This window comes from Vipera ursinii (genome assembly GCF_947247035.1).
Source record: "Vipera ursinii genome assembly, chromosome: 3".
Classification (NCBI taxonomy): Eukaryota; Metazoa; Chordata; class Lepidosauria; order Squamata; family Viperidae; genus Vipera; species Vipera ursinii.
Genome location: NC_139516.1, coordinates 2,317,833 through 2,330,143, shown reverse-complemented (window position 1 = coordinate 2,330,143; position 12,311 = coordinate 2,317,833). Strand labels below are relative to the sequence as shown.

Below are 12,311 nucleotides of genomic sequence, written 5' to 3'. Positions count from 1 at the left end.
TCTGGGCTGTTGCTTTCGCCCATCAATGCACACTGGGAGATTCAGAAACCTCTGGTGTTGACCGGAGCCTTTTAGACCCAAAGGTTGGGTAGTCTGGGGTGTCGCAACCGCCTCGAAAAAGCTCAAAAGAGTTGCTGGCTGACCCATCGCCATTTGGCCTTCTTTCCCAGCGAGGGCGAGTGGGACTTTTACTGGTGTGACGTCCGTTGGCTGCAGGAGAACTTTGATCACACCTACATGGATGAGCACGTCCGCATCAGCCACTTCCGCAACCATTACGAGGTGGGCAAAACTGGGCAGGGAGAGGGGTGTGTGTGCTGGGGGGGGGGTGTGTGCGGGGTCAGCCAAGACAGGTGAGCAGGTTGGGCAGGGGTCCAAGAGACGGTTCCTAAGGGGTCGTCTTGGAAGCCACTGTCCATTGTGGCCTCGTTGTGCCACTGGTGCTGTGGTTATGCTGTACGTAACAGAAGAACAGAGTTGGAAGGGACCTCGGAGGCCATCTAGTCCACCCACCCTGCTCAAACAGCAGACCCTAGGCCGTTCCAGACAGGTGGCAGCCCAATCTTTTCTTGAAAACCTCCAATGATGGAGCACCCATCTGTTCCACTGGTTAATTGTTCCGACTGTCAGAAAATTCCTCCTTAGTTCTAGGTTGCCTCTCTCCTGGATGAGTTTCCATCCGTTGCTGCTTCTCCTGCCTTCAGCGGCTTTGGAGAATAGCTTGACTCCCTCTTCTTTGGGGCAGCCCCTGAGAGATTGGAAGGCTGCTATCCTGTCCCCCCTGGTCCTTCTCTTCATTAAACTAACAGAAGAGAATGACAGAGTTGGAAGGGACCTTGGAGGTCTTCTAGTCCAACCCCTGCTCAGAGCAAAGTCCTTATATCATTCCAAACAAATCGTTGTCCAATCTCTTCTTGAAAGCCTCCAGTGATGGAGCGCCCACAACGTCTGGAGGCAGGCTGTTCCACTGGTCAATTGTTCTCACTGTCAGGTTGATTAGTTTCCATCTGTTGCTTCTTGTCCTGCCTTCAGGTGCTTTGCAGAATAGGTGGATACCCCCCCCTCTCTTCTTTGTTGGAAGCCCCTCAAATATTGGAAGACTGTTATCATGTCACCTCTAGTCTTTTTCCCCCCTTCTTTAAACTAGACGTACCCAATCAGGGTATTAACCTGAGACCTGCTAGCCTAGGAAATCATGGCTGAACCAGGATGTGGGTGGAGGGTCCTCTCTTGACCCCTTGACCTCTCCCCTCCAGGTGCAGGATTATATCCGGGACCTTGACCCCTTGACCTCTCCCCTCTAGGTGCAGGATTATATCTGGGACACTGACCCCTTGACCTCTCCCCTCCAGGTGCAGGATTATATCCGGGACCTTGACCCCTTGACCTCTCCCCTCTAGGTGCAGGATTATATCTGGGACACTGACCCCTTGACCTCTCCCCTCCAGGTGCAGGACTATATCCGGGGCCTTGACCCCTTGACTTCTCCCCTCCAGGTGCAGGACTATATCTGGGATCTTGACCCCTTGACCTCTCCCCTCCAGGTGCAGGACTATATCTGGGATCTTGACCCCTTGACCTCTCCCCTCCGGGTGCAGGACTATATCCAGGACCTTGACCCCTTGACCTCTCCCCTCCAGGTGCAGGACTATATCTGGGATCTTGACCCCTTGACCTCTCCCCTCCAGGTGCAGGACTATATCCGGGACCTTGACCCCTTGACCTCTCCCCTCCGGGTGCAGGACTATATCCAGGATCTTGACCCCTTGACCTCTCCCCTCCGGGTGCAGGACTATATCCGGGGCCTTGACCCCTTGACCTCTCCCCTCCAGGTGCAGGACTATATCCGGGGCCTTGACCCCTTGACCTCTCCCCTCCAGGTGCAGGACTATATCTGGGATCTTGACCCCTTGACCTCTCCCCTCCGGGTGCAGGACTATATCCAGGACCTTGACCCCTTGACCTCTCCCCTCCAGGTGCAGGACTATATCTGGGATCTTGACCCCTTGACCTCTCCCCTCCAGGTGCAGGACTATATCCGGGACCTTGACCCCTTGACCTCTCCCCTCCGGGTGCAGGACTATATCCAGGATCTTGACCCCTTGACCTCTCCCCTCTGGGTGCAGGACTATATCCGGGGCCTTGACCCCTTGACCTCTCCCCTCCAGGTGCAGGACTATATCCGGGGCCTTGACCCCTTGACCTCTCCCCTCCAGGTGCAGGACTATATCCGGGGCCTTGACCCCTTGACCTCTCCCCTCCAGGTGCAGGACTATATCCGGGACCTTGACCCCTTGACCTCTCCCCTCCAGGTGCAGGACTATATCCGGGGCCTTGACCCCTTGACCTCTCCCCTCCAGGTGCAGGACTATATCTGGGATCTTGACCCCTTGACCTCTCCCCTCCGGGTGCAGGACTATATCCAGGACCTTGACCCCTTGACCTCTCCCCTCCAGGTGCAGGACTATATCCGGGACCTTGACCCCTTGACCTCTCCCCTCCAGGTGCAGGACTATATCTGGGACCTTGACCCCTTGACCTCTCCCCTCCAGGTGCAGGACTATATCCGGGACCTTGACCCCTTGACCTCTCCCCTCCGGGTGCAGGACTGTATCCGGGACCTTGACCCCTTGACCTCTCCCCTCCGGGTGCAGGACTATATCCGGGACCTTGACCCCTTGACCTCTCCCCTCCGGGTGCAGGACTATATCCGGGACCTTGACCCCTTGACCTCTCCCCTCCGGGTGCAGGACTATATCCGGGACCTTGACCCCTTGACCTCTCCCCTCCGGGTGCAGGACTATATCCGGGACCTTGACCCCTTGACCTCTCCCCTCTGGGTGCAGGACTATATCCGGGACCTTGACCCCTTGACCTCTCCCCTCCGGGTGCAGGACTATATCCGGGACCTTGACCCCTTGACCTCTCCCCTCCGGGTGCAGGACTATATCCGGGACCTTGACCCCTTGACCTCTCCCCTCCGGGTGCAGGACTATATCCGGGACCTTGACCCCTTGACCTCTCCCCTCCGGGTGCAGGACTATATCCGGGGCCTTGACCCCTTGACCTCTCCCCTCTGGGTGCAGGACTATATCCGGGACCTTGACCCCTTGACCTCTCCCCTCCGGGTGCAGGACTATATCCGGGACCTTGACCCCTTGACCTCTCCCCTCCGGGTGCAGGACTATATCCGGGACCTTGACCCCTTGACCTCTCCCCTCTGGGTGCAGGACTATATCCGGGACCTTGACCCCTTGACCTCTCCCCTCCGGGTGCAGGACTATATCCGGGACCTTGACCCCTTGACCTCTCCCCTCCGGGTGCAGGACTATATCCGGGACCTTGACCCCTTGACCTCTCCCCTCCGGGTGCAGGACTATATCCGGGACCTTGACCCCTTGACATCTCCCCTCCGGGTGCAGGACTATATCCGGGACCTTGACCCCTTGACCTCTCCCCTCCAGGTGCAGGACTATATCCGGGACCTTGACCCCTTGACCTCTCCCCTCCGGGTGCAGGACTATATCCGGGACCTTGACCCCTTGACCTCTCCCCTCCGGGTGCAGGACTATATCCGGCACCTTGACCCCTTGACCTCTCCCCTCCAGGTGCAGGACTATATCCGGGACCTTGACCCCTTGACCTCTCCCCTCCAGGTGCAGGACTATATCCGGGACCTTGACCCCTTGACCTCTCCCCTCCGGGTGCAGGACTATATCCGGGACCTTGACCCCTTGACCTCTCCCCTCCGGGTGCAGGACTATATCCGGGACCTTGACCCCTTGACCTCTCCCCTCCGGGTGCAGGACTATATCCGGGACCTTGACCCCTTGACCTCTCCCCTCCGGGTGCAGGACTATATCCGGGACCTTGACCCCTTGACCTCTCCCCTCCAGGTGCAGGACTATATCCGGGACCTTGACCCCTTGACCTCTCCCCTCCAGGTGCAGGACTATATCCGGGACCTTGACCCCTTGACCTCTCCCCTCCGGGTGCAGGACTATATCCGGGACCTTGACCCCTTGACCTCTCCCCTCCGGGTGCAGAACTATATCCGGGACCTTGACCCCTTGACCTCTCCCCTCCAGGTGCAGGACTATATCCGGGACCTTGACCCCTTGACCTCTCCCCTCCGGGTGCAGGACTATATCCAGGACCTTGACCCCTTGACCTCTCCCCTCCGGGTGCAGGACTATATCCTGGACCTTGACCCCTTGACCTCTCCCCTCCGGGTGCAGGACTATATCCGGGACCTTGACCCCTTGACCTCTCCCCTCCGGGTGCAGGACTATATCCGGGACCTTGACCCCTTGACCTCTCCCCTCCGGGTGCAGGACTATATCCGGGACCTTGACCCCTTGACCTCTCCCCTCCAGGTGCAGGACTATATCCGGGACCTTGACCCCTTGACCTCTCCCCTCCAGGTGCAGGACTATATCCGGGACCTTGACCCCTTGACCTCTCCCCTCCAGGTGCAGGACTATATCCGGGACCTTGACCCCTTGACCTCTCCCCTCCAGGTGCAGGACTATATCCGGGACCTTGACCCCTTGACCTCTCCCCTCCAGGTGCAGGATTATGGCTTTGTGGGGGGGGGGAGATTCCTAGAACGGAGTTCAGCTTCTTTCCCACATGAATAAAAAGTGTTGAAGGAGCTTCTGCAGAGAGCCGGTTCTGACCCAGACGGGACCGACCCATGGCAGCCTTGGCTGAAGTGGCTCTCCCCTCCATCTCGTCCCCCTCCCCCCCTCCCCCCGCAGCTGACTCGGAAAAACTACACGGTGAAAAACCTGAAGCGCCTGCGGAAACAGCTGGAGAGGGAGTGCGGGAAACTGGAGGCCACCAAGTGTGACTTCTTCCCCAAGACCTTCGAGATGCCCTCTGAGTATCACCTGTTTGTGGAGGAGTTTCGGAAGAATCCCGGCATCACCTGGATCATGAAACCGGTAAGAGAGTGGGGGGGGGGAGGAGGAGGAGGAGGAGGAGGAAGGGAGGTGGACGTAGGAAGAAAAGCAGTTGGGAGAGAGGAGGGAGTTTTGACCCGTTGTACCACCCTTCCTTGCCACGCGCAGTTCTTACGTTAGTAACACGGTCGTTAAGTGAATCCGGCTTCCCCCCCCCCATTGACTTTGCTCGTCAGAAGGTCGCAAAACGGGGTTCACGTGACCCACCGGGACATTGCCACTGTTGTAAGGACATGCCAGTTGCCAAGCGTCTGAATTTTGATCACCTGATGATGAAGGATGCTGCAACGGTCGTTAGGTGGTCCTAAGTTACTCTTTTCAGTGCCGTTGCAACTTCCAACGGTGGCTAAGTTGAGGGCTATCTGTACGTCTGAATCAGCCATGTGTTTGTCTGAAAGGGTATAGGGTTTCCTACTTGAGCAGGGGGTTGGACTAGATGACCTGTAAGGTCCCTTCCCACTACTTCTTCTTCTTCTTCTTCTTCTTCTTCTTCTTCTTCTTCTTCTTCTTCTTCTTCTTCTTCTTCTTCTTCTTCTTCTTCTTCTTCTTCTTCTTCTCCTTCTCCTTCTCCTTCTCCTTCTCCTTCTCCTCCTTCTCCTTCTCCTTCTCCTTCTCCTTCTTCTTCTTATTATTATTATACTGGACTGAACAGGGGGTTGGACTAGATGACCTCCAAGGTCCCTTCCTTCTTCTTCTTCTTCTTCTTCTTCTTCTTCTTCTTCTTCTTCTTCTTCTTCTTCTTCTTCTTCTTCTTCTTCTTCTCCTTCTCCTTCTCCTTCTTCTCCTTCTCCTTCTCCTTCTTCTTCTTCTTCTTCTTATTATTATACTGGACTGAACAGGGGGTTGGACTAGATGACCTCCAAGGTCCCTTCCCACTCTTCTTCTTCTTCTTCTTCTTCTTCTTCTTCTTCTTCTTCTTCTTCTTCTTCTTCTTATTATTATTATTATTATTATTATTATTATTATTATTATTATTATTAATAATAATAATAACAACAATAAAATGATAATGTTGTTGTTGTTGTTGTTGTTAATAATAATAATAATAATAATAATAATAATAATAATAATAATAATAATAATAATAATAATAGAAGACTCTCTTCTTTTGTCTCCCCCAGGTTGCCCGATCTCAAGGGAGGGGCATTTTCCTCTTCCGGAAACTCAAGGATGTGATTGACTGGAGGAAGGTGAGATGCCTCCTCCTCCTCCTCCTTCCCACCTCTGAGGAAGGGATGAGTTGGGAAGAGCCCACCTTGAAAGCTCAGCTCGGCGAGCAGCCCTGTGGGCTTCAGCTGCTCAAGGATGGTGCCTCCATTTTCCTTTTAAAAGCTCCTTAGATCCAGGGCTGGTCCACCATGGAAGTGGGGCTGTCCTCCTGAAGTTCTGTGGCTTCCGGCCTGGCAAGGATGCTTCTCCTTTCTCCACTTGGGTGGCGTCTCAGGTGGCTTCCCATTCTGCTTTATCCGAGACCGAAGCTCTTGAGGTGCTGAATGGAGGAACTTCCATCGTCTCCTCCAGTCTCTCCAGAAGGCTCCTAAGGGGAGAGGCCAGAGGAGGAGGTCAGGTGGATCCATCTTGCTGAGACCACCTCTCCAAAAGGTTCCCGGGTTGACCGGACTTCCTCTCCGTGGTTGGGAAGGAACGTAGACTGGACTTTGGGAAGGGGAGAAGGGATGGGACCATGAAGGGAGGATTTGATTTGATTTGATTTGATTAAATTTATATGCCGCCCTTCTCCCTGAGGACTCAGGGCAGCTCACAACCATAAAAATTAAAAAACATAAAGTAAAAAAATTATCCTTCCGAGGTAGGTAAAATGAGGACCCAGATTGTTGGGGGCAATTAAGCTGACTTTGTAATAATGCCGCTTGGGTGTGTGTGTGAAAACCCTAATAAGCAGGCATATACATAGAGTGAAGGCTACTGCTAAGCTTGTAAGCCGCCCTGAGTCTTCGGAGAAGGGCAGGATATAAATGGAATTAAAATAAAAATAAAAAAATAAAAAAAAGAATTAAACAGTAGATACAATAAATACAAGACAATTTAACCCAGTAAAAAGCCTAATTAAAAACCGTAGTCAGTCCAGGCCCGCTTGTTGGAACAACCAGGTCTTCAGGTCACGGTGGAAGGACCGAAGGTCAGGGGCCGTCCGCAGCTCCGGAGGCAACTTATTCCAGAGGGTCGGCGCGCCCACAGAGAAGGCTCTCCCCCTGGGGGTCGCCGGCGGGCATTGCCTGGCCGACGGCACCCTGAGGAGGCCGACTCTGTGGGAGCGAACCGGGCGATGGGAGATTGACATTGGCAGCAGGTGGTCTCGCAAGTACCCCGGGCCTAAGCCATGCAGGGCTTTAAAGGTTATTACCAGCACCTTGAATCGCACCCGGAGGGCAACCGGAAGCCAATGCAGCTCGCGCAGGAGTGGTGTAACATGGGAGTACCGAGATACTCCCATAAGCACCCGCGCGGCCGCATTTTGCACCAGTCGAAGCCTCCGGGTGCTCTTCAAGGGCAGCCCCGTGTAAAGAGCATTGCAGTAATCCAGGCGAGAAGTGACGAGGGCGTGGGTGACCGTGCATAGGGCCTCTCGGTCCAAAAAGGAGAAAAGTCAACGGGGTCCCAGGAAAGAGGAAGGTGCGAGGAAGAAGCCCACCACCTCGGTTTTGTTAGGGTGGAAGAAGACAACTTTCACCATTCTTCTGTTCTTCTGTCTTTCCCGATGCAAAGCATGAGCACCATCCACGCCATTCCTGGTTCTTCACCTAGCCCAGGGGTAGGCAACCTCGGCTCTTTTATGACTCATGGACTTCAACTCCCAGAATTCCTGAGCCAGCATAGCTGGCTCAGGAATCCTGGGAGTTGAAGTCCATGAGTCATAAAAGAGCCGAGGTTGCCTACCCATGACCTAGCCTATCCCCAAGGGTTGGTGGTGGGCTCCGTTCCCCATGTTCCCCTGAAACCAAACCAGGTAAAGATCAGCCTAGTGGGTGTCCGTTTCACATGACCCCTTGGGGACAGCGGGATGGGTGGTTCCGCATCAGCTGGGGCTCCTGCCTCGCCAAAGATCTCCTGGCAACCCCGCATCTTGCAACGGCGGTTGCCTGGGTTCCTCACAGCCATTTCTGGGCTTCTCAGGAGCTTTGATGATCTAGAACAGGCGGCTTCAACCTGGGTAACTTTTAAGACTTGTGGACTTCAACCCCATGCTTGGCTGAAGAATTCTGGGAGTTGAAGTCCACAAGTCTTACAAGTAGCCCTGGTTGGAAAGTTGCCAAGGTTGGGGACCCCTGACCTAGAAGGAGCTGCTCCTTCTTTGATGATCTAGAAGGGTACTTTGCTGCTCCTTTCATGATCTAGAAGGCTCCTCTGGTCGTCTAGAACAGGGGTGTGGAACTATGGCCCTTTTGTGATCCGTGGACTTGAACTCCCAGAATTCCTGAGCCAGCCACAAGTCATATAAGGGCCACGGTTCCCCACCCTGATCTAGATGATCAAAGGAGGAGCAGATCCCTGATCTAGGAGGAGCTGCTCCTCCTGTCATGATCTAGGAGGCTGCTTGGCTGCTCCTTCTTTGATCCATCTAGATCAGGGTGTGGAACTATGGTCCTTTTGATGATGTGGGGCCGGCTGAGGAATTCTGGGAGTTGAAGTCCACAAGTCATTAAAAAGGGCCACAGTTCCCCACCCCTGATCTAGACGATCCAAGGATCAGGCTCCTGATCTAGAAGGAGCTGCTCCTTTTGTGATTTAGAAGGCTCCTCTGCTGCTGCTCCTTGGATCAACTCGATCAGGGTGGGGAGCTATGGCCCTTTTATGACGTGGGGCCGGCTCAGGAATTCTGGGAGTTGAAGTCCGCAGGTCATAAAAGGGCCATAGTTTCCCACCCCTGATCTAGGAGGAGACAGCTTTGCTGCTCCTTCTAGATCAGGGGTCTTCAAACGTGGCCCTTTTATGACGTAGGGGGTGGCTGAGGAATTCTGGGAGTTGAAGTCCAGAGGTCATAAAAGGGCCAGGTTTGAAGACCCCTGTTCTACATCCTGGCCAGATAAGAGGGCCATCCGCAAGTGGTCACAAAGTCAAAATGGAGGCTGCAACCGTGGGATCCCGCACACGTGGACAAAGGTCAGGTCTTCGATTGCACCATCTTGGCTTTTGACCCCTTTCTCCCCCCCCACCCCCCATCCCCCGATATGTCCCTGCACTTCTTGCTTTTGTTCTTCTTCCTAAACCCACCAGGACCCCTGCTTTCTTCCCCAGGATGCCGTGCGCCCCGATGATCAGAAAGATGACATTCCGGTGGAGAATTACGTGGCTCAGCGTTATATTGAGAACCCGTACTTAATAGGTGGTAAGTTGCCTGTTCCCACGACCCAGAGGCTGGGAGTCCTCGACTTGTGAACAAAATTGGGACCCACCTTTCCATCCACTTCAACTCCCAGAATTCCTGAGCCAGCATGGGGGAACTATGGCCCCTTTGTGACTCGTGGACTTCAACTCCCAGAATTCCTGAGCCAGCATGGCTAAGCTTGGAAACCTCTCCCTTTCCCCTCAGCATGGCTGGCTCAGGAATTCTGGGAGTTGAAGTCCACGAGTTATAAAAGAGCCAAGGTTGCCTACCCCTGGTTAGGGTTAGAATCAGAATAACCGAGTTGGAAGGGGCCTTGAAGGTCATCTAGTCCAACCCCCTGCCCAAGCAAGAGACCCTACACCGGGGGTTTGAGACCCCTGGAGTGAAGACTTGTCATATCACAACGCAGCGTTTCATGAATTTATTTCTCTCCGGTTGGCAGGTCGGAAATTCGACTTACGGGTCTACGTTTTGGTAACATCGGTGAGTTCCCCCTTCCGTTCTCTTCCCAGCCCAGTGGAAAAAGGCTTTTCAACCAAACACAAGGGAAAGGAATTCTGGGAACCCAGGTGGTCCTCGGCTTACGGCCAGAATCGCGCCCAAAATTTCTGCCATTAAGCGAGACATTTGCTAAGTGGCTTTTGCCCCGTTTGGCGACCTTTCTCCCGCCATAGTTCAGTGAATCACTGTGGTCGCTAAGGGAATCCAGCTTCCCCCATTGACTTTGCTTCTTGGACGGTCGCAAGAGGGGATCGCGTGACCTTGGAACCCAGCGACCGTCGTAAGCATGAACCAGTTGCCAGGCGTCTGAAATTTGATCACACAACCATAGTGACCACAAAGGTGGTAGCTATAAAAAAAATGGCCTGGTCCCTTCCCTCACTGCCATTGTAATTTTGAACTAAATGAACCGTTGTAAATTGAGGACGGCCTATACAGAGAGTCCTCGGCATCCGACCATTAAGGGAGAATGCCCGTTATGGACCTATGTCACCACCGATCCAATTCTACGACTTTCTTCATGGCCGTCGTTAAGCAAAGACAGCCCGTCATAAAGTGAACTCTGCAGTTCTGATGGCTGCCCCCACCCACCCTTGGGGGGAGGGGTCACGTGACCGAGTTTGGGATGCTTAGCAACTAGGCTGCTGTTTCCAGGGTCTTGCATCACATGTTAGCGGTATGTGACATTTTTGCCCCAAATTGATGTTTACTTCTGGTTTTCGTTAAAAAAGCCTCACAGCGAGTAATGGCTTCGCTTAATGACCGCAGCCTTCACCTAAAGACTATGGTGCTTGCTTTATGACCATCACATTCAGTTAGTGGTTTGCTGCAAACCAATGGTCGTCAAATCAGGCTGGTCTCGTGACCCGCTTTAAAGCCATCACGACGACTTATGACCTTAAGAGGCTCCATTACTGTTGTAAGTTGAGGACTACCTTCACGCTGCCCAGGGAATTCTGGGAGTTGAAGTCCAGCCATCTCAAATCATTGCTGGCTGGGGAATTTTGGGAGTTGAAGTCCACCCATCTTAAAGCGTGCTGGCTGGGAATTCTGGGAGTTGAAGTCCATTCATCCTAATGCATGCTGGCCAGGGAATTCTGGGAGTTGAAGTCCATTCATCCTAAAGCATGCTGGCCGGGGAATTCTGGGAGTTGAAGTCCATTCATCCTAATGCATGCTGGCCAGGGAATTCTGGGAGTTGAAGTCCATTCATCCTCAAGCATGCTGTCTGGGAATTCTGGGAGTTGAAGTCCATTCATCCTAAAGCATGCTGGCCGAGGAATTCTGGGAGTTGAAGTCCACCCATCCTAAAGCATGCTGTCTGGGAATTCTGGGAGTTGAAGTCCATTCATTCTAATGCATGCTGGCCAGGGAATTCTGGGAGTTGAAGTCCATTCATCCTCAAGCATGCTGTCTGGGAATTCTGGGAGTTGAAGTCCATTCATCCTAAAGCATGCTGGCCGAGGAATTCTGGGAGTTGAAGTCCACCCATCCTAAAGCATGCTGGCCGAGGAATTCTGGGAGTTGAAGTCCATTCATCCTAATGCATGCTGGCTGGGGAATTCTGGGAGTTGAAGTCCATTCATCCTAAAGCATGCTGTCTGGGAATTCTGGAAGTTGAAGTCCATTCATCCTAAAGCATGCTGGCCAGGGAATTCTGGGAGTTGAAGTCCACCTATCTTAAAATGGCCCAGGTTGAAAAACCTGGGCTCGAGTTCTGGGACGATCCTGCCTCTCATCACCAACTTCTCTTTCCGCAGTATCTCCCTCTCAAAGCGTGGCTGTACCGAGACGGTTTTGCTCGCTTCTCCAACACGCGCTTCACCCTGAACACCCTGGACGATCAGTGTATCCTGAGGCCCGCTTCCAGAGAGACCGGGGAGGGGGGGGCTACTGGGGTGGGGGAGGCAGGGACGATATACGGGGTGGGTGGGGTCCCAACTGAATTGCAGGAAGTCCCTTTTGCTGGCTGGAAAACCCAGCAGAATCCATTTAACAAAATGCAGTGATTCGCTTAACGACGGTGGCAAGAAAGGTCGCACAACGAAGCCAAACTCGCTTAACCGCTGTCTCGCTTAGCCACGGACGTTTGGGGTCCAATTGTGGTCGTAAGCCTATAAAGCTGGCCCCGAAAGCTGAATTAAACCTCCCTCCCTTATGGCTTTGGGTTCAAACACAGAGAAGGCCTGGCAATTGCCTCTCTCCGGCAATTGCCCCAAGGCCTGCTGGGAGAGGCTAGCCCACCCATGTTCGAGGGCCCTGGGTGGGCGAAGGGGGTCTTCCCTCTTAAGAAGCAGTGTTGCCAAGGAAGTCATAAGCAGACAGGTAGATACCACGCTTCCTGTACCCTGGATTATTATTTGGCTGGGAAATTCTGGGAGTTTTAATAATAATAAAGTTGAAAAGGAACCTTGGAGGTCATCTAGTCCAACCCCCTGCTCAGGCAGGAAACCCTATACCCTTTCAGACAAATGGCTGTCCAGTCTCTTCTTAAAAAC

General features: G+C 53.5%; 2 protein-coding genes across 2 annotated transcripts in view; both read left to right on the top strand.

The window, feature by feature from the left end:
• DNMT3B (DNA methyltransferase 3 beta) overlaps positions 1-12,311 on the top strand; it is a gene marked incomplete at its 5' end in the record, with an annotated part of 480,157 nt that overhangs the window by 86,157 nt on the left and 381,689 nt on the right. The window lies entirely within an intron of this gene.
• Positions 1-12,311, top strand: part of TTLL9 (tubulin tyrosine ligase like 9) — a gene marked incomplete at both ends in the record, with an annotated part of 33,833 nt that overhangs the window by 9,198 nt on the left and 12,324 nt on the right. The window contains 6 exon segments of the mRNA XM_083358107.1: positions 171-282; positions 4,761-4,946; positions 6,086-6,154; positions 9,222-9,312; positions 9,755-9,795; positions 11,574-11,661. Of these exon segments, the coding sequence (XP_083214233.1) occupies positions 171-282; positions 4,761-4,946; positions 6,086-6,154; positions 9,222-9,312; positions 9,755-9,795; positions 11,574-11,661 (587 nt within the window).